At 35.1% G+C, this 27276-nt stretch overlaps 1 protein-coding gene across 4 annotated transcripts in view; it reads right to left on the minus strand.

Moving 5' to 3' along the window:
• The window catches only part of LOC123548537 (septin-7-like), a 76993-nt gene that overhangs the window by 33985 nt on the left and 15732 nt on the right, over positions 1 to 27276 (minus strand). The window contains exon 1 of one of the 4 annotated variants that reach the window (XM_045335863.2): positions 14962 to 15998. The exons of 1 other annotated variant lie outside the window; for it this stretch is intronic. In XM_045335863.2, the coding sequence (XP_045191798.2) occupies positions 14962 to 15348 (387 nt within the window). In that variant the 5' untranslated portion in view covers positions 15349 to 15998. Of the gene's footprint in view, positions 1 to 73; positions 110 to 3414; positions 3535 to 14961; positions 15999 to 27276 lie in introns of those variants that run through there. 2 more of the 4 variants (XM_053546212.1, XM_053546215.1) reach the window with 2 other exon arrangements.

The raw sequence follows: 27276 nt of genomic DNA on the forward strand, positions 1-27276 counted from the left end.
ACTATTCAACTAAAAATCATTCTCAGAAATTTAAATACATCAGAAAATACCTGAAAACAATTCATTAGCATACCTTTCTTCCAGAGTCGGCCATACCTACACCTAGCTTACAATATTCTCTCACTGTCCTTCACTGAATCCTCATTACCCCAATTAATGTCTAACACACACCAGCTCACAAGGCACACTAGCTGAACACACCATCCAACTACTTTTACTATCATCTTTTACTGCTAAATATCTGAATATATCTTCTCTCATCTCATTAATATACAGACAGAAACAAAGATCAAAGAAAGAACAGTAACTTGAACACCAATCAAACATGACATTCCATCAACTGTTGTTGTATTTTTTTTCCACATGACATAAATGTCCTTCACAATATCATGTAACAACTATGGTATATTTCATAAAAATTAACATATATCTTCATAATGTTTGAGTGATATACATTAGACAGTGAAAGATGAGCAACAAACTTTTGTTCAAGAAGGAATCTTACAATTGATACAGGGACTGGGTGAAAAGACCAATGCTTAGTAGTACATAGCTAGACTAGTAAATATAGCTAAACAAGTATATTGCTAGACTAGTATATATAGCTAAACAAGTATATTGCTAGACTAGTATATAGCTAGACAAGTATATTGCTAGACTAGTATATAGCTAGACAAGTATATTGCTAGACTAGTATATATAGCTAAACAAGTATATTGCTAGACTAGTATATATAGCTAGACAAGTATATTGCTAGACTAGTATATAGCTAGACAAGTATATTGCTAGACTAGTATATATAGCTAAACAAGTATATTGCTAGACTAGTATATAGCTAGACAAGTATATTGCTAGACTAGTATATATAGCTAAACAAGTATATTGCTAGACTAGTATAATAGCTAGACAAGTATATTGCTAGACTATATATAGCTAAACAAGTATATTGCTAGACTAGTATATATAGCTAACAAGTATATTGTAGATATATATAGCTAACAAGTATATTGCTTAGACTAGTATATATAGCTAAACAAGTATATTGCTAGACTAGTATATATAGCTAAACAAGTATATTGCTAGACTAGTATATATAGCTAAACAAGTATATTGCTAGACTAGTATATATAGCTAAACAAGTATATTGCTAGACTAGTATATAGCTAGACAAGTATATTGCTAGACTAGTATATAGCTAGACAAGTATATTGCTAGACTAGTATATAGCTAAACAAGTATATTGCTAGACTAGTATATAGCTAGACAAGTATATTGCTAGACTAGTATATAGCTAAACAAGTATATGCTAATAGTTAAGCTAAAGTATATGCTAGACTAGTATATAGCTAGACAAGTATATTGCTAGACTAGTATATATAGCTAAACAAGTATATTGCTAGACTAGTATATATAGCTAAACAAGTATATTGCTAGACTAGTATATAGCTAGACAAGTATATTGCTAGACTAGTATATATAGCTAAACAAGTATATTGCTAGACTAGTATATAGCTAAACAAGTATATTGCTAGACTAGTATTTATAGCTAAACAAGTATATTGCTAGACTAGTATATACATGGTTCATACAGACCTTCCCAAAAAAAATTCAAGTAGTTTTCAAGGAGTTTTCAAGTAGTTTTCCTACATTTTCAAGGACTAAAATGGGAGCAGTGTCACTGTTGTTGAGACATGAAATAACCAATTTAAATCCAATTTAGGACAAAATTAAACAATGTAACACAAGATTTACATTCAACGCATCGCGGATAAATTACACAGTGTGAAAATTACTTGAAAGAGCATAAAACCCGTAAAGTACAGTACCGTACCGTATTATCGCCGACTCCGTGGCAGGCCCTACTGGTGGTAACGGTTGTTTTTTCCCGTCGTTTTTTAGTTTATTTTGGTCCGTTTATAATGTTTGTCCGTTTTCACTTTGCACCCGACGAATTTAAGGACTATTTGCCATCTTTTGTACGTTTTTTCCTAAATTCAAGTAGTTTTCAAGTAGTTTCTGACTGTTACAAAATTCAAGTAGTTTTCAAGGAGTAGGCATCAAATTCAAGGACTTTTCATGGCCTGTGCAAACCATGATATAGCTAAACAAGTATATTGCTAGACTAGTATATATAGCTAAACAAGTATATTGCTAGACTAGTATATAGCTAGACAAGTAAATAGCTAGATTAGTACATAGATAGAAACTAGTATATAGCTCTACTAGTATATATAGCCAGACAGGTATATAGCCTAGTCAAGAACTAAAGTGAAGGGTGCAGGCTTTTGGAAGTTACTACCTATGATGGTAGTCAAATTAGCTGGTCCTATCACAGGAGATATCAAGAAAATCTTTGATCAGTGATATTTTATTTCCATGTCCAATTAATGTTTCATTTTTATGCAGGGACCTGCTCAATTAAAGTTAGAGAGGAATGGCTTACCTTTTTGGTTTTACATGTTATTATGCTGACACCTTGTTGCTTTTTATAAATAATTTTAACACAATAGAATCCACTACACTCAATAAACAATTCCTATACAATTCGAAATAGTTTATGTTAAGACAATATATTGCTGCAGACAGTATATTGCTGTAGACAGTAGATTGCTGTAGACAGTATATTGCTGCAGACAGTATATTAATGTAGACAGTATATTGCCGCAGAGAGTATACTGCTTTAGAAAGTAAACTGCTATAGACAGTATATTGCTGAAGACAGTATATTACTGTAGACAATATATTGCTGCAGAATGTATATTGCTGAAGACAGTACATTGCTTGCTGTAGACGGTATATTGCCATAGACAGTAATTTGCTGTAGACAGTATCTTGCCATAGACAGTATACTGCTGTAGACAGTATACTGCTGTAGACAGTATATTGCTGCAGACAGTATACTGCAGTATACTGATACAGACTGTATATTGCTATAGACAGTATACTGCTGCAGACAGTATACTGCTCTGGACAGTACACTGCTGTACACAATATATTGTTGTCGACAGTATATTGCTATATAGGGTATACTGCTGATGGTATACTGCTGATGTAGTAAACTACTGCCAAAACAGCTGACACCTGCCTACCAGTGTGGATATCCTGTATCATCTTTTGTAAAACCTGTAAGTAATAGTGGATCAATAACCCACTTTCTTCTGTTCAACATTGATGTAACTGAACAAACATGGATATTTGTCAATAAATAGAACGAATTCTTTATGACAGTAGAAATATAACTTGCCTTTTATCATGATTATAAATCCTACATATTTGAGTTCAAAATGTATGCATAATTTTACAGCGCTCTAATTTTGAACAACTATATGCATTTCCTGTACAGAGAATACAAAACATTCTTCTATCACAAAAATCAATGCTAAATATGTATTGGGAACAGATTACATTAGTTACCTCTGTATTCAACCCCTCCAGCGATGACGCAAGTCTATTATCCAATATATCCATTTTCTATTTCTGTAGTACTTGTAACAATGTCTTTCAAAAAAACTGCCTCAACTTAAAGACAATAATGGCAGATTTTGAGTTCTTACACACTAACACTTCTAACTTTAGAAGCACAACTGTTCAACTCAAATATTCTGACTCATTCCAAAATATTCATCTCAGAAATTATCTCATGGAGCTAAATCTAAACAGATGTATAAAAACCTGGATAGATTTATCAAAGATTTGAAATTCTCAAGAATCCTTGAGAAAATATATTATCTCAATGTCAGGGAATGAGGCAAACTTTTGTGATAAAAATATTATGCATGTAACATGTAAAGATTTAAGTGGGAAAATGTGCAACTAGGCGTTTTCTCAAATCTTATCTTACTTCCACATTATCTTTATGAAGCAAACTATACAAAATTGTATGTTAAAATCCAGTCAAAGGGTACACTGTATGCAGAACAGCTTAAAGCACACAATAAAGGACAAATACAAACAATTAATTACCATTACTTTATATTTTACAGCAAATATGGCACATTTAAGTGACATATGGTGATTTACTTAGTCTTGACCAATCAAAATGTGGTGTCTCACTCAGTTTTACCCCAAAGCAATGAAATGACAGACAAGTATTTAAGTTTATCTATTCTTGTGTCATATAATGCACCCCAGGGCTGCATTATCAGCATTATTAATCAATATCATCCTAATTTTTCTGTCTTACACTAAATACTAGGGGAGATAATTACTACCTATACAAGAAATAGTTTCAAGTAGTACTTTCCCTTTATAAACATTTCCTAAAACAAAGAAGTTACAATATTACTCTTAAAATTTAGAAAGAGTACTTACATTAAGCTCAATCCATGTACAGTAAAGGACTTTATGTATTCCATTAATACAGGAGTTTAACTTCGTTCCAAATAAAGGAAGAGATTAGGCCGAGACTTAACTTCTACAACCTAACACTACACTGTACATTCACAAACACTATTTTTGGTTAATTGTAACAATAAGTACCTGAGACACCCCCGTAATGGTTTAATAAACTCAACAGTGACAATAAAATCGCATACTATGCATGGTCCAATTGTGACAGAAAACTATTTTATCGTAATCTCTTATTACAATGTAAGGTTTCATAAATATCTAGTAATATAGCTATAATATAATATAATAGTAAGATTGTACAGCCGATAGAGAGATAGAATACGTCATTTGAACAGGAATGTCACTGTTCAGCTGACTTGCCTTATAATATCAGTCTTATGAGATATATATACATAAATGCTCATACCACAGGACAAAATCTTATTCTTACCAGTCTTTTCCTCTAATAAACAGTAATATATTTACAGTAACATTTAGTAATATTACTGCTAGACTCAATACTAAAACATGTCTGCAATCACCTGGTCAGGGAGGCACAGCGGTGCAGGCACAGAGCATCTGACTCCTGATTCAGATAGCTTGGGTTCAAATCCAAGTGAGAGCATGGACTCTGACTGCACTCTCCATAATGCTATGACTGGGCTGACCACAATCTCTATCAAACCATGAATGCTTGCCTGTCAGTCAGACCACTTCAAATTTACAACTGATAAAAAATATTACATTTATTTGCCAGTCTAGCTTTTTTCATAACTGTACCTGAGAAATTAAATAATATTAGTTACACTGCTTGTTGGTGACATGATACGGGATATACACTGTCGAGGAAATCCATATCAGGCGAGAGCTTCGCTCTCGCCTGATATGGATTTTCGAGACAGCGTATATCCCGTATCCTGTCACCGACAAGCTGTGTAACGAATTTATCTTGCCGACTACCCTTTACTTACACGCTATAATCTAATAGTTTGTAAATTAACAAAGCGGCAGCCATTTTTTTAAATCAAAATTCATATCTGAAATGTACTAGCAGGATATGGAATATATCCTGTCTCCACGTGACGTCTATTGACCAATAGAAATGCAAGAAACTTGTAGGAGGCAAGATAAATTCCTATATTGGTGCCAGCAACTACCTTACGATAGTGTTTCCCAAATCTGAAAAACTGTAATAAATCCAGAGTGCCTCTTAGACTAACGCTTTTGTTTGTTGGCATGGCTAGTCTAACTGCATATTTCAAGTAGACTGGCTACCGAATAAATCAATCTTTTATATTCATTTAAAAAATATATTTTTAATTATTTCTACTTTCTAACTTGAACTATCTCAAATTTCCATCTGATGTGAATGTTTTGTTGAGGAAAGGGCATTAATCTTATAAAATTTAAAAAGATTCAAGAGTTATCTTCTCTGAACAAAACCAAGACTATAAAAGTTAAAGAGCACCATACAGGGCAACATGAAAGCTATAACATGCTGAATGAACCCTAGGGTGTGTGACTGTCCTCCCTATATATTGGATATAGAGTGATTACATTATCTATATGATATATGTCAACATAGATGATAACACTGATCAGGTATGCACTGACCTCATCAAGCTGTCAGTTATTATAAATGACCACTTCATCACATACTGTCTACATTCTGCACTAGCAAAACTAATCTTACAGAATTGTAAATCTTAAATAACTTTACATTATATTTTTACATAGACCTAAAAATCTATATGGCATGGCCTAAGATGATAAAAAAACAAGGGAGGCAACTATACACAATACCTGGGTATGTATGAACTCCGTGAAGGCTTGCTGTGTTTATAGCAGGGAACTTTCACCCCATCATTAGGCTTATCTTTTGTTTCAGTTGTTTTGGAATTATCTAAACATTTTGCATCAACCATCCTAGAAGGGGAACCTGAATACATGCATATCTAGGCTGAATCATAAACTAACCATCTATCACTCTTCCACAAACATTCAGGTATCTCCTAAATTCCCACAGATATGAAATATTTTACTGAAAACCTCCACTTTCTAGCAGACATTCCAGAGCTCACGGAATGTAAACAGTGTGTGGAATCAGGCAACTGTAATTAAAGCCTTTATAAATCATATACCAAGATATCAAACTTAATATGCTGAAGGTTCAACTACAGATATGTTTTATTGATAGCTTCAATTTAACTGGGATAAAGAAAAAATATATGTGCCGTGTCATGAGAAAACCAACATAGTGGCTTTGCGACCAGCATGGATCCAGACCAGCCTGCACATCCGCTTTCAAAGCCTATTGGAATTAGAGAAACTGTTAGCGAACAGCACGGATCCTGACCAGACTGCGCGAATGCGCAGGCTGGTCCGGATCCATGCTGGTCGCAAATCCACTATGTTGGTTTTCTCATGGCGCGGCTCATATATCACTTATAAATAAGATAATATGAGTAGAATACTTAATACAAGAGCACCGCCTTGCGGGTGCTGACGCTCATCTGATTTTTTTTGTATAATAGAAATATTGTCCTACCCATGATTTTCTAAGTCTAAAAAGGGCCATCATTCTTGCAAAAAGCAGGATAGAGTTATGTTTCTTGATGTACAGTGTCCACTTATGATGGTGAAAAACTGTTGCAAGTTTTAAAGCAATAGCTTTGATAGTTTATGAGAAAAGTTGACTTAAACATAATATTCAACCAAGAAAATGATTTTTAAGTCCAAAAGGGCAATAATTATTGCAAAAAGCAGGGTGGAGTTATGATGCTTGCTGTACGGGTCAGCTTATGATGGTCAACAAGTGTTACAAGTTTCAAAGCAATAGCTTTGATAGTTTAATGAGAAAAGTTTACCTAAACATAAAACTTAACCAAGAAATCTGATATTTTCTAAGTCCAAAAGGGTGCCATAAATCTTGCAAAAAGCAGGATGGAGTATTGTTTCTTGCTGTACAGGGTCAGCCTATGATGGTGTCAAAGGTTGCAAGTTTTAAAGCAATAGCTTTGATAGTTTAGGATTAAAGCTGACCTAAAACAAAAACTTAACAAGAAACTGATTTTCTAAGTCCAAAAGGGGCAATAATTCTTGCAAAAAGCAAGATGGAGTTATGTTTCTTGATGTACAGGTCTGCTTATGATGGTGAAACAGGGATTCAAGTTTCAAAGCAATAGCTTTGATAGTTAGGAGAAAAATTGACCTAAACATAAACTTAACCAAAAAATCTGATATTTTCTAAGTACAAAAGGGGCCATAAATCTTGCAAAAAGCAAGATGGAGTTATGTTTCTTGCTATACAGGGTCAGCTTTGATGGTGAACAAGTATCCAAGTTTCAAAGCAATAGCTTTGATAGTTTAGTAGAAAAGCTGACCTAAACATAAAACTTAACCAGGCAACGCCGACCAGACGCCGACGCCGACGCGACAACGCTCAAGTGATGAATAAACTCATCATTTTTTTCAAAAATCAGATGAGCTAATAATGATTATTAGCTTTGCATTAAGAAATATGCACTACTTTCTTTTTGCTGGAATAATCCTGCAGTTGCACAGCATCTCTCACATGTATCTCTACATTACATCTTTAAAATATTCTATGAATACATTAGCTTCTGAACAGTAACAAACAACATTTTGGAAGCACAGAATGCAACCATGCAACAGAATAGCAGACTCAGTTTGATTGAGCCTGTTCATGAGAGGTAATGAAAAGTGCAACACCACTCACGCCCCCTAGCACATGCTTAAATGGAATTCTATTATTGTGAAAATGAATGAAGTTTATGATCCCAAAGGACCAGAAAATATTACAACACGAAATCCAAGTACAGGGATTTTTTTACAGCCATCACCCTGCTGTTGTGATAGTTAATAATCAGAGATCCTTAAAGTTTGGCAGCATAGAAAGCAACCAAGGACTTGGTTTGATTGAGCCTGTTCATGAGAGGTAATGAAATGTGCAACACCACTCACGCCCAAGTCACGAAAGTTTTTTTCTAGTTTTTCTATCTCATTACAAACACAACATATTCAATTTACTTTTTATAAGCCTAAAAATTTCGCTGTCAACCTTATCATTTAAAAGTCATAACAAGACACCAGATGAAGGTAATGTTCACTTTTGTTGTACTGAATAGATCACATTTTGCTGTTTTCAGCAGCAAAAAATAATGTTCTACATAAATCAGATGATACAGGTATCAGCCAGATGTGTTTGATGTAATTTAGTAAGAAAACTTTTACCGAAAATACTTAAAAACATCACATCTTCCCCTAGGAGAATACTACATGACAACATTCTTCCCTTAAAATACTACGTGACACCATACTGTTCCCTTGTGTTGCAAGGGAGAATACTATGACAGCACATTCTGCCCTAGTGTTGCAAGGGAGAATACTGCGTGACAGTTGACAACTGTTTGTAAAGTTCAACTGTATGCTATGTATCAGAGGGCACCTGTTTGTAAAGTTGCAAAAGTAATCATATCAGTTGACACCTATTTGTAAAGTTGCAACACTATCCTATGTATCAGAGGGTACCTGTTTGTAAAGTTACAACAGTATGCTTTGTATCCGTAAAAGACACCAGTTTGTTTTTAAAGTTAAAACAGTATGCTATGTATTAAAGGTCATCTGTTTGTACATTGCAACAGTATGCTATGTATCAAAGGTCATCTGTTTGTAACGTTGCAACAGTATGCTATATCAAAGGTCACCTGTTTGTAACATTGCATCAGTATGCTATGTATCAATGGGCACCTGTTTGTAACAGTATGCTATGTATCAAAGATCACCTGCTTGCAACGTTGCAACAGCATGCTATGTATCAAAGGGCACCTGTTTGTAACATTGCAACAGCATGCTATGTATCAAAGGTTATCTGTTTGTAACGTTGCAACAGCATGCTATGTATCAAAGGGCACCTGTTTGTAACATTGCAACAGCATGCTATGTATCAAAGGGCACCTGTTTGTAACATTGCAACAGCATGCTATGTATCAAAGGTCATCTGTTTGTAATGTTGCAACAGCATGCTATGTATCAAAGGGCACCTATTTGTAACATTGCAACAGTATGCTTTGTATCAAAGGGCACCTGTTTGTAAAGCTGCAACAGTATGCTTTGTATCAGTTGACACCTGTTTGTAAAGTTGCAACAGTATGCTATATATCAGAGGTTACCTGTTTTTAAATCTGCAACAGTATGCTATGTATCAAGGGCACCTGTTTGTAAAGCTGCCACAGTATGCTATGTATCAGAGGGCACCTGTTTGTAAAGCTGCAACAGTATGCTATGTATCAACGGCACATGTTTGTAAAGCTGCAACAGTATACTATGTACCAAGGGCACCTGTTTGTAAAGCTGCAACAGTATGCTATTACCAAGGGCACCTGTTTGTAAAATTGCAACAGTATGCTATGTAACAGCGCCTCAGAGGGCACCTGTTTGTAAAGCTGCAACAGTTTACTATGTATCAAGGGCACCTGTTTGCAAAGCTGCAACAGTATGCTATTTATCAACGGCACTGAGACCTATGGATCTTGGCCAACATAATCAACTAAAGATGATAAACAAGTGTGCAAAGTTTCAAAGCTGTAGCTCTTACAGGTTTTGAGAAAAGGTGACCTAAACCTAAACAAAACAAGAGGGCAATGAAGGCCCTGTATCGCTCACCTGACCTATTGACCTAAAGATCATAAAGATTAACATTCTGACCAAGTTTCATTAAGATATGGTCATAAATGTGGCCTCTAAAGTGTTAACTAGCTTTTCCTTTGTTTTGGCCCGGTGACCTAGTTTTTGACCCCACATGACCCAGATTCGAACTTGACCTTAGGATCATCAAGATTAACGTTCTGACTAAGTTTCATGAAGATACAGTTACAAATGTGGCCTCTGGAGTGTTCATAAGCTTTTCCTTTGACTTGACCTAGTTACCTAGTTTTTCAACCCACCTGACCCAGATTTTAATCTCACCTAAAAATCATCAAGTTTAACATTCTGGCCAAGTTTCATTAAGATATGGTCATAAATGTGGCCTCTGGAGTGTTAACTAGCTTTTCCTTTGATTTGACCTGGTGACCTAGTTTTTGACCCTACATGACCCAGATTCAAACTGGATCTTAACATCATCAAGATTAACATTCTGACGAAGTTTCATGAAGATATGTTCATAAATGTGGCCTCTAGAGTATTAACTAGCTTTTCCTTTGATTTGACCTGGTGACCTAGTTTTTGACCCTACATGACCCAGATTCAAACTGAACCTTAAGGTCATCAAGATTAACATTCTGACCAAGATTCATGAAGATACAGTCATAAATGTGGCCTATACAGTGTTAACAAGCTTTTCCATCGATTTGACCTGGTGACCTAGTTTTTGACCCCGGATGAACCAATATCAAACTCGTCCAAGATTTTATTGAGGGTAACATTCTGACCAAGTTTCATGAAGATTGGGCCCAAATTGTGACCTCTAGAGTGTTAACAAGCTTTTCCTTTGATTTGACCTGGTGACCTGGTTTTTGACCCAAGATGACCAAATATCGAACTCGTCCAAGATTTTATTGAAGGTAACATTCTGACCAATTTTCATTAAGATTGGGCCAAAATTGTGACCTCTAGAGTGTTAACAAGCTTTTCTTTTGATTTGACCTGGTGACCTAGATTTTGACCCGATGACCCAATATTGAACTTGTCCAAGATTTTATTGAGGGTAACATTCTGACCAAGTTTTATTAAGATTGGGCCAAAATTGTGACCTCTAGAGTGTTAACAGTCAAATTGTTGACGACGATGATGGACGGACGGATGACGGACACAGGGCGATCACAAAAGCTCACCTTTGAGCACTTCGTGCTCAGGTGAGCTAAATATGAACAAACGCTGACGCCGACGCTCAAATGACGACAACACCTCGAAAATACCTCAATGATTTTTTTTTAAAGATCAGACAAGCTAAAAAGGGCACCTAACCTATCAAAGCGGGTACCGTACCAGAGTTCAAATTTAGACAAGCATACAAGCTAAATGCTAGTGGAATTTTAAAATAGCTAGTGGGTTTGAAATGTACTAGCTAACTAGCTAACTAGCTAACTGTACAACTAGTCAATAATATGACAAGCAAATGTCTTCAGAGCTTTAATAAAGTTTATAATTGTTTTGAAAGTACAAATTTTTCTTCATGAAAGGAACGTTATCATTTATGTTTATGATATTTTATTGTTCAACAAAAATGGCACAAGCTATTTTAAGCTAATGGAAAACATTTTTGTTTGTGACTAGCTACTAACAGAGATCCAGTCAGTTTTGGTCAGTAAAATATTAATAGAGTAATTAAATATTATTAACTTTAGCTGGTAGCTTTTCATTTTAGCTAGTGATCAAAAAGGGCACTAGCTAATTTCAGCTAGTACAAACTATTGTTAAATTTGACCCCTGGTACCTGTTGATAATGTTGCAATGGTACGCTTTTTTAGTTTACAGTATGACACTGTTGGCAGGAGCTATGTTCCTGAGGGTATTTGTTTGCACATTAATTGACTGCTGTTCACATCAAATTTTAGAATGTTGAAAGATAGGCCATATAAAATGTTTTTCCTAAAAGAACAAGGAAACAGGGTGAGTTAGAGGTCCCCTCTTGATGGCAAACTGCGGTCACCTTTTTACTATAAATGATTGGTTAAGCTCCACTTCTGGAATAAATATGAGAAATCTGCACTTCAATGACACTAAATCACAGCAATGCTCTCCAGCTGGGCACCCTGCTTCTCAGCACTCGCCAGTTTTCCTAGTGCACATTTTTTTTTTCAAATAAAAAAAAAGTCGGGCATCTATATAGTATAATAACCGGATTCCTAGACTGCAAATTATTTTATCAAGAGCTAAAATGTCACAGCCCTGTTGATACACACCTCTTTATGATTTGATTAAATTGCTGAAATTAGCAAGATATAATCAGATTCTGGTTCCCAAACTGGCTCCCAGACTCAAGTATTAGGTCAACAATACAGGAAAGCTCACATTGAACATTGTCATTTTTTTCTACAGTATTTTACCCAGTTAGTACAGTCTAAAAAACTAACAAACAACTACCAAGGTGAAAAAGGGGGTGTAAGAGAGGAAAAATAGGTGTAAGACAGGTACAAATAAGGTCAACAAGAGGTGTGAGATAAGAGAGGTAATTCGAGAGGTGTAAAACAAGTGAGAGAGGTGTAAGAGGGGTGTCAGGCAGAGGTGTAATGAATTTGACTGTTTTTGTTTGATGTTGATTTGACCTGTATAAAGTAGTTTTTCAGCATGATGTCATTCAGAGTCCTTTATGAATACTTGTCCTGAAGGAAAGCAAACTCTTGTTCTTAAATGTACTTGCCCTGCAGGGGAGAAAACTCAGTCCTCAAACTGTGCTTACTCTGCAGGGGAGCAAACTCTGTCCTTTAAGAAGAGAAATTTAAAGATGAATAGCTGAGTCAGAGAAACATTGGATATGCATAAAATACTGTCATTTAATACATGTAAAGACAAGTGGTGAATAAATTAATCATTAAAAGGAAATAAGACTGCATTGTTACATTCTTTCCATTTACATGAAACAGAATCATGTATACAATATATCTACATATATTAAGTTCCTTATTTTGCTTTAACATGCCAAACTATTTGCTTTAACATGCCAAACTATAATTGAAGGAACTGTCTATATAGAAACTGCCATGCTCTGGCTATGTCATTGCTGCACAGTTCTACCCAATAAACAGTGAAGCTCTGGCCTTGAAATACTGTTTGAACAATACTAGCTTAAAGTAAAACACAACCACTGGCAGAATCCACTTAATTTCACAATGTTATCTATATTAGGAGATTAATTAACAATAAGAGCTGCTACAGGAGACAGCAAACTCAACTATTTCAATGCAAGATAATGAAAAAGGGCATGTTTAAGGAAGTTGGAGCTATCACTAGATCGAGTGACTAATATTTCACGTGCGAAGCTGGACAACTCAAATTTTAGTAATCTGAGTATATAATATCAGAGTGAAAGTGTATAAAAAATAAACTGAGCCGTGCCATGAGAAAACCAACATAGCGGCTTTGTGACCAGCAAGGATCAAGACCAGCCTGCGCAGTCTGGTCAGGATCAATGCTGTTCGCTAACAGTTTCTCTAATTGCAATAGACTTGGATGCGCAGGCTTGTCTCAAAGCCACTATGTTGGTTTTCTCATGGCACGTCTCAACTAAATTTCTAATCACAAAAAGTGACTGAATTCATGGAACATTTCTGCCAGAGTAATGAACCATGTGTCATTATGATGTGGAACACAATTATTTTTTCAAGTTGTCTGAATCAAATCCATTTAGCCATAACTGATAAGGTGAAAGTGCATCACAAATTAAATCTAAAATTCTAAGTAAAAGGGGGTATGGTTAACAAATAGCTGACCAGGAGTTAGGACATATTATGTGGGTGATGATGATGAACAACTATTTCAAGTTTGCATCAAATCCGCTTGGAAATAACAGATAGCAAAAGTGCCTCAAAATCTCAAAATTATTAAGAAACTCTTAAGTAAAAAGGGTGGGGAGTGGGGGTGGGGGGTAATTCAAGAAATATTAATTCTAGAGTTATGGCCCTAATGTCAAATGGTGGAAGAACTGTTTTATATCTTTTAAGTTTGAATCAAATTCATTTAGAAACTAGAAAGTGTTTTTGTCACAAAAACATCTCCCCCCCCCACCATATATATACCTTAAGCTCTGGCAGCCATTTAGTGCAGCGAAGCGGAATGTGTCGGCAATATGCAAAACTTGGTACTGATCACTCCTGTGAAGTTTCGTCAAAATCTGTCCAGCAGTTTGACCTGTGAAAGCCAGACAAGATTTTTCTATTTTTAGCTCTTGCGGCAAATTGTGCATCAAAGCAAAACAAGCCGGCGATATGCACAACTAGGCTTGATACTGACCACTCCTGTCAAGTTTCATTGAAATCCAGCCAGCAGTTTGACATGTGAAAGCCAGACATTTTTAGCTTAATGTGGACGGAGGTGGGAGACATAACAGTTACAAAGAGTGCATCAAAATTAACCAGAAATTCTAAGTAAAAAGGGCACCAGTCCTATTTCAAGACTTATTTATTATTCAAGCCCTTGTGTCATATGTTGTGGGTGGTGATCAGGAAGAACTATTTTAAGTCTGAATCAAATTCATTTCGTAATAATAGAGGAAGAGTGAAAGTGCATCAAAAATTAAACTTGAAATTTTAAGTAAAAAGCAGGCATAATTTATGAAATATCAAAATGTGGACACAGACATTAAAATAGGATAGTCAAGCTAAAAAAGTGTGACCACCACTGCCAAACTCTGTCTAGAAAGCAAATGCTGTGGCCAAATCAGTAGTCTGAAAGTCTGCTAGTCCCGATGCCTGCCAGAATGAAGGAACATAATTTCCCTAATCCTTACCATATGACTCGACATGTTTCAAAATGTAGATCATTTGACCTTCGGACTTCTGGATAAGCCAAATTTTACAACAATTACACACAAAATTTCTTTGCAAAACAAGCTCTCTATACACATCTATCCCGACAACAAGAAATAAAGAACTCTGTGAAGTTACAACTTACAGCAGCTTGTTTTTCTGCCTCTTTTTCTGCGTCTCTATTATCCATGGTAGGCACTGTTGCTGACACTGTTTGTGGCACTGTCGGTTTAACAGGCACATTATTTGGCGAAACTCCATTAACAAAAGTTGGTGGAGATTCTTCACGATCTCCGTTTGTGTGAGAATTTAAACTTGAGACTGATGATCCTGCTGACCTTGTTACCTCTGACAGAGGGCTGGATCTGTTTAAGTCCATACGTGGCTTCTCCACCTCATCTTTACGAAAACTTGAACGTAACAATCGTGTTCTTTCCGCCACTGATGGTGGTTTCTCCGGTAGCGGTGGAGCTGGACCTCGTGAACCAACCGGCTGTGCTACTCCAGTAACACTTGTATTTGTGGCAGCCATTTTGTTCAATGCATAAATATGATCCTATATGAGTAATGAAATACAGTACGAAACACTTTCCAACACACAGGAAGCCTGTTGCTTGGTTTAAAGTGAGTCAACCACAAACATTCACTGTATACAGCACTGGCGTGTAGTTCACGCACATATGGACTGGCTCTCTGTACAATTACTACTCCTGGGCAGAGATTTTATAAACAGATATATCTCAGTGTGTTATATTAACTGCAATTTTTACACACATATTTTCCAAGCTTCTCCATACTCCTGATGAGGGTTGATGGTTATCAGTCAGCAAATTTCTGAGATAAACCCTAACTCATAAAGTCCCATTATTAACATCACATGTTTCAATCCATGAAGCAAATTTTGTGACTTAACCATTTCAACGTCAGTCTCTACAGTGTAAATCCTATTCCCTAACAACAAAGAAATTTTGATTACAAACTCCTGAGTTCTGAAGGGAAACACAGACAGTTACACACAAAAAAACCCAAACACAGAATTATCTGCATGTGCACTTTTGTCAGTTTATTTCCAGCATTATCAATGAATCACTAATTAACAGCAGATGGGATGTGGCATGGTAACTATCCTGACTCCATCAAGCCTTGACGACAAAACCCAATTTTCTTCCATTATATCAACAATACTGAGAAAACTGATAACTAATGGTGAACAAAGATTTTACTGATAATGTAACTAATCTTTCTGTTACATGACTCATAAAGGAGTTTCACTGTTTTCATGGATAATGTCAATAAAAAACACATTATGCATTTATGATGTTTACATTAAGAAATATTTGCCAAAGTGGTCATTCATAAATGCTGTAGAATAGGAAAAATATGTGCTAAGAACAGTATATAACATATTCTGTCTCACTCATGTCAAAACTGGGAAAATGTATTTCAAACAGATTCCAGAACCATTCATGAACATATTTCAAATATTTCATTATATGTATACCTATATAAATACTGTCAAAATAGGGCAGCAAATACCAACAGGCAGAAAAAAATCCATATTTGTATGTTGCCAGACTCCTGTCATTTAATATGCATCTCTAAATAGTGCACACAACAAACTACAATCAGTTCTATTATTACACTGATAAACATGCAGTGAAGATTTTGTCTGATAACAAAACAACAAACAGGTTGAGGAATACAATAAAAGGAGCAAGATCTGGGATTTTGTATTTGACTCTCATGGATTTTGCCAGGACGTATCACCACAGGGCACTTACATGCCTCATATGATCCGACCTGGCAATATCCACTCGAGCTGAATACAGCATCCAAGATCAAGCTACTGTTACAAGTCGAAAAGTTTCCTGCGGCCAAAATTTATAAAGATCAGACACGCTTCTTTTCCGAAAAATTACGGAGATTGACGAAATCCAAATTAATTTCAACAAAAAATAAAATACATAATTTATTGCTGTTCATAGACAAAATATACTAAATGGAATAGTATCTAAACCTGATTTTTTTTACTATTATTAAATAATTTTACGTAAAAAATTATCTATGCAAGTTATATTGCATAAACGGCGTTCCATAAATGTGATTTTCTGTAAAAAATCTCGTGGTATCGCAGGTTTCCTTTCCGAAAAATTACGGAGATTGACGAAATCAAAATTAATTTCATCAAAAAATAAAATACATAGTTTATTGCTGTTCATAAACAAAATATGCTAAATAAAACAGTATCTAAATGTGATTTTTTACTATTAGTAAGTTTTACGTAAAAAATTATCTATGCAAGTTTATATTGCATAAACGGCGCTCCATAAATGCGATTAGCCAATCATATGTCTGTAAAAAGTCGCGTGTAATCGCCCAGTCTCCATGTACTACACTACTTGTTGCATTCCAATATACCTGCGGCCTCCAGGCCAAAGGTAATAATAACTCTATTATATCATATGTGTTCTATAACATATACTATATGTGAAAACTGTACCATAGCACAATACTGTGAGTACTGCATCAGGTGCTATATGTACTGTAATATATGCTAGGTTGCACTGTAACAGAAGCTATGGTTGTACTGTAACATATGCTATGGTTATACTGTACTATGTGTTATGGTTGTACTGTAACATGTGTGCACAGTAACATGTGCTATGGTTGTACTGTAACATATGCTATGGTTTTGCTGTAATGTCATATGCTATGGTTGTACTGTAACATGTACTATGGTTGTACTGTAAGATGTGTGCACTGTAACATGTGCTATGGTTATACTGTAACATGTACTATGGTTGTACAGTAGGATGTGCCATTGTTGCGCTGTAGTATGTGCTATGGTTGTGCTGTTACATGTGCTATAGTTGCAGTGTAACATATGCAATGATATGCTTTGGTTGAAGTGAAACATCTGCTATAGTTGAACTGTATCATATGAAACATGTGCTATGGTTTTACTGTAACATATGCATGGGTTATACTGTAACAAGTACTATGGTTGCACTGTTAACATGTGCTATCATTGTACTGTAACATGTGCTATGGTTGCAGTGTAACATGTGCTATGGTTGCACTGTAGCATGCGCTATGGTTTCAGTGTAACATGTGCTATCATTGTACTGTAACATGTGCTATGGTTTTACTGTAACATGCGTGCACTGTAACATGTGCTATGGTTTTACTGTAACATGCGTGCACTGTAACATGTGCTATGGTTGCAGTGTAACATGTACTATCATTGTACTGTACCATATGTGCACTATAACATGTGCTATGGTTGAACTGTAACATGTGCTATGGTTTCAGTGTAACATGTGCTATCATTGTACTGTAACATGTTCTAACTGTAACATGTTCTATGGCTGCAGTGTAACATGTGTGCACTGTAACATGTGCTATGGTTGCAGTGTAACATGTGATATCTTTTTACTGTAACATGTGCTATGGAACAAATGTACATTGTAACATGTGTACTGTAACATGTTATATGTGTGCACTAATACATGCAAAGATATGATCCCTGTGAAAATATCCCAGTTTACAGTATTAGCAAAACATGTCCAATAATCATAACCTGCCATACTGAGAAGGAAATCCTTGTCGCTCTCCACCAATCCTTGTATAGGCCAAACATTCACAGCCATATTTGGCAATAAATAATGCACTTGAACTTTCCATGAATGGCTGCAGCTGATCTTTCAACAACTTCCTACTGTAGAAGAAACCTTTTATGAATGGGGGTTCCTGTATGAAGCTTTATACTAAATCATGGTGTTAACCAGTATTCTAATATAAATGAATAATAATATGTTTTTTTTCAACCTTAATCTGCCACCTCTTTTGTTTGTTTGTTTTGGGTTTAACGCCGTTTTTCAACAGTATTTCAGTCATGTAACGGCGGGCAGTTAACCTAACCAGTGTTCCTGGGTTCTGTACCAGTACAAACCTGTTCTCCGCAAGTAACTGCCAACTTCCCCACATGAATTATCAGAGGTGGAGGACTAATGATTTCAGACACAATGTCGTTTATCAAATAGTCACGGAGAACATACGCCCCGCCCGAGGATCGAACTCGCGACCCCGCGATCCGTAGACCAACGCTCTTACCTACTGAGCTAAGCGGGCGGGCTTCTGCCACCTCTGATCCACCTTAATATTGGGTATATACCTTAATATTAGGACTCAACAATGATATTACAAACATATAACTCATACACAAAGCAGCATTAACACACACAGCCTCTGTAGCCTAGTGGTAGAGTGCTCGCTTTAAGTGCGGGAGGTCATGGGTTCGATTCCTTGCCGCGTCATACCGAAGATGTTAAAAAATGGTACTAGTTGCTTCCTCGCTTGGCGCCCAGCATTAAAAGGACAATGCTAGAATTGGTCAGCCCTGGTGTCAGTATAATGTGACTGCGTGGGGTATCATGTCATGTGTCAACGGCGTGATATTCTAGTGTGGCAGCACTATAAATTTGGCACGTGCTCACTGCTACGAGTAGACACCGTCATTTAATTGACTGAAAAAAATGTCGAAAAAAAACCCTCGTTAAACTTGAACACACACACACACACACACACACACACACGCACACACACACACAAAACAGCATATTTGACTGCTTATTCTAAAGTTTCATCAACACAGAGTAGTACAATTCCAAATGAGCAAAATGACCTAAGTGGGTGGGAGGGGGTGGGGAATGTGGGGTTTACTTTAATATTAGGCATGTAACTTAGATTGCATTACATAATCACACTGGCAGTCAAAATTATTTTATAATCAGTACTGCTCAATTTAAGAAGCAATCCTTAACATGCCTTCCATGTCAATTTAAAACAATGTGCAAAAACTAAAATTTTGAAGATTTTTCTATCAGGTTAAGACTGCACGTGCACTGTTGGCATTATTTCAGGCATAGGCAGGTACCTGCACAATCACAGACATTCTGCACATCCAGGACAAGAGTTTTAAAGTTAGTGACCATGGCTGCAGGGGACCCAGTTACCCCAAAGCAATACCTACCAAAGAAAATTTGTCAGAGTAGAAAACCAGTACTCATTCTGGTGAAAATCTAATGACCTTTTCCCACCTCGAAAAGTCTACCAGGATGGATTCTGCCAGCAAGTTCAGCAGCATAATGTATTATTCTAAAAGTTATAAAAAGGTTACAAGCTGTTAGTGATTTTTTTCTTAACTATGCCTTAACATACCTAAATGTAAGGTAGAAAGTAAAAAACCACTTAGCAGGTGTCCATTAAAAATTTATAGCCTTATAAAATATTATCTTGAACGATTTTATCAACATTCATATGCAACAAAAACAAGACTGTATCATAGTTGTTGACACTAGAGTACACACTGATGTTTTCCCCTATACTCTTTTTGAAACCCTTTCATATTACAGGAAATTAATGAGCTTTTCATAATGGAAGCCAATCCAAACTTAAGGTTACTAATAAATTTGTATGAGCTCTTAAAAGCTTGAACATGCTTAGAAATATCATTATGTCTTTCTTCTTAATTTATCATGAGCTTCCTATTTTACTGGAATAAATGTGGTTTTTAGACATTGATGAGGAAGTTAAAACTACAATTTAAATCATTTTCACCAACAGATGCTACACTGAAGGTAATGAAAAAACTTCTTTCTAAAAACTGAAAATTCTGTAGACCATATCGCAGACATGTTAGCAGATGTTGCTACAGTATGATGTCAATCAAGATGTCAGCATCAGCTTTCCCGTGAATCTACAGATATTTTACCTCACCAGCTGCGCACTCCTCAGATATCAAAGGCATGTAAAAATGCACAAGATGCCAAAATCAGAGCACTTCTCCAGCATAACTGAAGAGCGCATCATAAAATATAATTAACTTATACAAATTATGTCTTCATTAACTATTTTCTTGTCTTCTCTCCAGATTTTAATGACTGTTTTTACTGCCATACACAATATCAAAAAGAACCAGCCACTAATTGTTACTGTTTCGTTCACATATTTCCTAACCACATTTTTACATTGCGTCATTTTAGTAAGAACCAAAAATATCAGCTGCAACTTTTTATTTTCATGGGTCACAAGTTGTTTCATTATAATTTATCATGAAGGCTGCAATTTCAGTTCTTCTATGTAACAATACGTGTACATGTTTCCAAACCTAATATAATTATATTTTATAAGCATTTTATAAAAATTATCTAATCAATTTAATCAATGATAATAATCTACACATGTTCTATTTAATTTCTCAATTTTGACATCTCCAATAGAGAGTATAATACATTATAAGGGAGGTAACACTTTATATAGTAAATCTTAGTAAGACCAACAAGAGTTACATATCCTACACAAGAGAATTATAAGAGCTAAATTTCATACATGTTTTTTGTTTATGCATGCTGCACTTAAAATATATTTATACTAAATTTATAACAAAACGCAGGATGCAATATTGTGCTGTAAATTTAATGATACATAATTATGATATATCTTATTTAACCTTTAGCCTGCTGGCAGCTTTGCGACCAGTGCAGACCAAGATCAGCCTGCACATCCATGGTCTGCACTGTTCGCTATTCAGTCAGTAAATTTTCAGTAAACGCCCCTTAAAATAACAAATGGTATTGTCCAAATTCAATGATGGACCAGTCCATTTTAGAAATTTAGCAGGGTAAAGGTTAAAATGTTGTCACAGGGATAAAACACCATATTTTTGCAAAAGATTTTGGCAATGTCTTTGAAATGAACTGATGCAAACTTCTCATAACTTAATACATCAAACATATACTCTGAAATTGTAAATATCAGTGGGGATAGGGTAGTGGAGAAAGGGACTGATTTTTGTGTAATTTTGTAGTTGTATCAATCCATTTCATCAAATTTCGAGGAATAAGGATCTGAAGATATGAAGTTTTTCCAAAATGCACACCTCGTATATTATTCTGTCTGAGTAATAAAGAACCAGTATGTTTTGAGAAGTATATTGGTAGTTATTTCATTCTGAAGACAATTTGGTGTTTCTCCATGAAAAAATTCTAATCAGTTTGAATGTTATAGCATAATATTGCTTATATTGTTCCAGTAAAGTATGCTATAAATTTGTTAGAGAACATCAAATAATGTAATGAATTTGAAAGACAAGAGAAGACGATTAAATTTAAGTCCAGTTAAGGTACTTCCGCCATCTTGAGTGACCTTTATTTCAGGTGTGAAAATACAGTGAACCAAAGCTTTCAAATGCAGCTGTTCCGTGGCACAGAAACAGCTCAGTTTGCAAGACCTGAACTAAAAGTAGCTGTATAAAAAGTGATACTAAAATTTGGAAATAAACAAAGCAGGTATTTTACCTGTATTTTTCCAAATTTTTGGTTAGATTTATAAATTCTTTCAAAATGCTTTATTAAAAATTCATGAATGGCAAAAGTTAGTTCAAAGTTTCAATTAGTGCATAGGAGAATTGTCTTACTGAATAGAACTTAACTTATTACAAAATCTCCTTTCAAATCTGACCACTTCATGTATCAAAATGAAAATATATTTGTACATACTGCTATTTTCAGCATACATAAAAGTACTGCAATGTGCGGACAATGATTTTTCTATATATGGTGTACCAAACTGCCTAAAATTGTAAAAAAAAAGTCTCCGAATTAATGTGAACAAGATTGACAACGATCAAAAATTCGTTTCAAGGATTGTGCAAGTATAAGAAAGGTTTAATTTATTACAGTGGAATTTATGTACTTACGCGCTGCATATCTCACAGGAAATTTGGAGCAAATAGAATTTTCGAAACTTCCTGCAGTAACTACCGAAATTACTTAATGTAACTTTCTCACACATACGTGATTTTATATTTATTAATTATAAAAACAATCGAAATATTTGCTTTATATGATATATGCAAACATTGTTAGACAATCTTGAAACATTTGTCCACAGTATTTCCACATACTGGACCGGTCCGGGACAAGTTCGATGTGTATAGTGATTCCTTATTAGATGTTTCATGCGTCGTAAACTAACCAGTTTTGATCTATCGACTTATTATACAATATGAGAATTTATGCAGTATGTTTTTAAAAACGCAGTGAGAATAAATCGCAGAAAAAATGTACAGCCAAATATGTTAGGAGGTAATACAATTTGTATACAACTGTAGATAACTACAAAACAAACAAAATGCAATCAGTTGAACTTTTCACACGAAAACCTGATGATTAAAATCAGAAATATCTCAAAAGTAACTGTTCTTCGTTAAACAATAATATTTTTTCACACTTCCATAGATTTAAAATGATAACAAATGTGTACTGAAATTCCGGCATAGAAATGGACACTGACTTTACATTACTGCGGTGTTGACAGCGGAAGCAGAGGTCCAGTACAAAGACTGTCTACGAAACCAAGGATAACGAGTACAAACGTTCACTATACACCTGAAAATAATAGCTTTGCTATTTGCCAAGTGCACACTTGTTTTCTATCGTCGTTAATATAAAGTAGAAAATATGCGCACACATATATAATTTCATAAGCACTTCTTTAATGTATGTTCTCTGAAATTAACAAATAACTGGCTCAACTGAGACACCATACTTTAAAGTAAATTGAGTTTATTCACCACGAGGTTCAAAATGCACGGGAGTCTCGTGATAGTACATGCCTTTAATTTCACATGGTTGAAGTGTAAACAAATACTTAAATTTGCTTCGTTTTATTTCTCACGGAAAAGATCGGACGGTTTTTGATACTGGAATAATTTTAGAACATTATATGCATTTAAAATTGAAAGTTAATTGTTTTCCACAGGACGTAAAACTAAAACAAGTAAGCACTTTTACTTTTTCAGCAATGTCCCTCAGGTGAACTTTGACACTGTTTACAAAGAGGAATCAGTTTTGTGTCATCTTGAAATGCGTTGTTCGGCTGAAACATATAGTTCCCGGAAAAGTTCTAAAATGGTTTATTTTGGGTTTTTTTGTTTTATTTATGTATTCAACACAATGTGCAATATTTCCAGTTTTCGAAAATGATTGAAATTGAACTTTATTTTAGAAAAAGTTCCGATCTTTCAATAATATTTTGCCAGCGGATGCTTACAAATTTTAAGTGAAACGGCTTTCTTGTCCAAAGGTGGTGTGTCAAGTGAAAAACTATCATTACACATTGCGTTTATTCTTTAAATGTGAAGGATCGGTAACAGATTAAGGAGATCGTGCAGTGCTAAAATATACTAAATGGATATCTCTAACCATGAATAAGGAGGCCTATATATTTCATTAAGGAAATCTGAGGTAAAAGAACAATCATATTTTTAATTTCTTGAAATAAACATGGCGGCGAAATATTTTAGAAAAACTGTGCACGTGTTTTGCGCATTAGAATGTTTAACAACATTTTTTTGAAAAAAGTAACGCTCGTGTGCACTATTTTGGCATTTCTTTGATTTGAAAATAAATGTTTTATAGCAATTTAGGTTGCATACGATACCGAAATTTTGCACCAAAAATGTTCACTCATTTTCTTCCAAAGCATTGTGGAGATAGTGTTCAGCGTAGCTTTCATGCTCGCAAGTTTACCTACAGATATATCTTTTCAACTTTTATCACATATTTTTTGTGTCCTTGCATTTCGAAAGCTGTTTCGAGGATTCTGATTTTTCACATGAATTTCTAATTTCAATTTGCGGAAGTACCTTAAATCAGTCAAAAGACTCACCTTAGTTATAAAGAACCTTCTATATCATATTCACTGAAAATAACAAAATAGCTACAACATCAATGGAATGAAAGTGAAATATATCTAATATTTTTGCTGGGAAAAGTATCAAATATAACAAGAGCTGTCTGGTGACAGCGCCCTTGACTATTTGAAGAACTGATGGAAGTATGGGGTCAGAATATTACCAGAGATTTTTAGACAGGAGAAAAATTATTGTAAGACAATGTACCTGTATTTGTGGATTTGAATAAGTCTTGCACTATATGGCAATGTGTGACCATGATGGTAAGCAAGTGTTCAAAGTTTCAAAGCCATGTATCAAACAGTTAAGACAAAATACGGAATGGTATGCAAAACTTAACTAATTTTTATGTCAAAAAGGGCCATAACTGAGCTCAATTCCTTGTCCTAATTATGTAGTCTTGCCTATATATGTAGACTAGCTATGACAGTAAACAAGTGGTCAAAGTTATAAAGCAAATTGACGAACAGGTTAGGCAAAATATGGACTGGTATGAAAAATTTAACTGATTTCCATGTCCAAAAAGGGCCATAATTCAGCCAAAATAGTTGAAAGAGTTATGCACTCTTGCTTTCAGATGGAAATCATGACAATAAACAAGTGTTCAAAGTTTAAAAGCCACATGTCAAATAGTTTTGACAAAACATGGAGTTATACGAAAACTGAACCAATTTCCAAGTCCAAAAAGGGCCATAATTCAGTCAAAATAATTGAAAGAGTTATGTACTCTTGCCTACAGATGGAAATCATGATGATAAACAAGTGTTCAAAGTTTAAAAGCCACATGTCAAATAGTTTTGACAAAACACGGACTTGTACGAAAACTGAACCAATTTCAAAGTACAAAAAGGGCCATAATTCAGCCAAAATAGTTGACAGAGTTAATTGTACTCACTCACCTACAAATAGAGACTATTATAATAAACAAGTGTTCAAAGTTTCAAAGCCACATGTCTAACAGTTTTGACAAAATGCTGACTTGTACGAAAATTGTACCAATTTCCATGTCCAAAAAGAGCCATAATTCAGCCAAAACAGAGACTGTTATAATAAACAAGTGATAAAAGTTTCAAAGCCTTATGTCAAACACTTTACACAAAATATGAACTGGTACAAAACCTTAACCAAGTTTTGTAAGTTAAAACTTATTAAAAGGGGCCATAATTCAGCCAAAATCCTAGATGGAGTTATGTACTCTTGCCTAAAACTGGACATGGTGATGGTAAACAAGTGATGAACGATTCAAAGCTTTATCTCAAAAGCCTTCGTCAAAATATGGACTGGTACGAAATACTTAACCAAGGTGTGACGCCGACACTGACACCGAAGCCGACGCTGTGGTGAGTACGGTAGGATAGCTCTACTTATTTTTCGAATAGTCGAGCTAGAAAATTTAGTTTGAATTTGTTGATTCACCAAAATATCTTTCACTTGTGAACACCATATCGTAGTTACCGGGTATTTACTTGAGGCATTACAAATATTGCATTTATTTTTGGTGTTCACTTGGAGAAAGATATTTCCATCTAACATCGAAACTAACCGCCTTTCTGTTGCAATGCAGGTTTTTTTCTAGCTAATCTGGGAACATAGCCTATACCCCCAAAATTGGGAATTTCGACTCGTAAATGTTCCAAATTGGGAAATATTTAGCCCCACAGGATATAGTACGGATGTGTTATAATAAGGTCTTTCTCATACACTTGTTTCACATTGTACAACTTTTTAACATACTTCCATTACAAAATTGTCCATAATTTGGTCAATATTTGTGCAATTCTGGTGATTTTTTTTTCAGAATGTAGATTGGGAATTTTTGCACTCATTTTGGGAAAAATACATACTTTTTGGCATTGGGAATATAGCCAAATAACGGCTATAAAAACGGCCGAAAAAAAACCCTGCAACGCTTAAATGACAGTTTATAAGAACACATCCTTAGGCCAGGAAATATACCTGTGTTGAGGATTAGTACCTGGCCAACCCTCCTTTTGGAAAAAAAACGAACATTTGAAAGGACTTTGGTAACATTAAATTTTGTTAAAATGTGTTGATAAGAAGTTTGATTTATAGCTATATTCCCTTTTTAAATGACAACTTCTCCATGAAAAAAGTTTAAAAAAATCTTTTCATATCTTTAACCACTGAAACACAATGTGCACTTATGAAAAAAAAACAGGTATCATTGTTTAACATGTCACAACAAAAATGAAGAATAACACTTCATGAATGTTGCCTGTTAATCTCTACATTTTTGCTGACCTTCACCTAGTCATGCACTTAGTATTTAGCCTTCTTAACTTCTAAAATGGACTGGTCCATCATTCAATTTAATCTATACCATTTATTATTCGAAGGGGTGTTCACTGAAAATTCATGTACTGACAGGGTTTTTTTTTACGACTGGGGGAAGAGGCCCCAGCCTGTCATTGGGGGAAGAAAATAGCGCGCAACGAGCAGTTTTGGGGGATTTTTTCACTCAGGGGGGAATTTACAATTATGCATAATAAACACTTTAAACTATGTTTTTATTACATATTCTTGCAACTTTTAGCAACTATACACACTGTCACTTAGCAATAGATGGACTTGCACTCATGTTCACTTATCATTGTAACAAGGTGGGTGGGGAGAGTTGAAATGCTCAAATCATTGAATATTTGAAGGTCACATGCTTTTATTCACAAAAAATGCTTTAAAATA

The sequence above is a fragment of the Mercenaria mercenaria genome, chromosome 6 (genome assembly GCF_021730395.1).
Source record: "Mercenaria mercenaria strain notata chromosome 6, MADL_Memer_1, whole genome shotgun sequence".
NCBI classification, from domain to species: domain Eukaryota; kingdom Metazoa; phylum Mollusca; class Bivalvia; order Venerida; family Veneridae; genus Mercenaria; species Mercenaria mercenaria.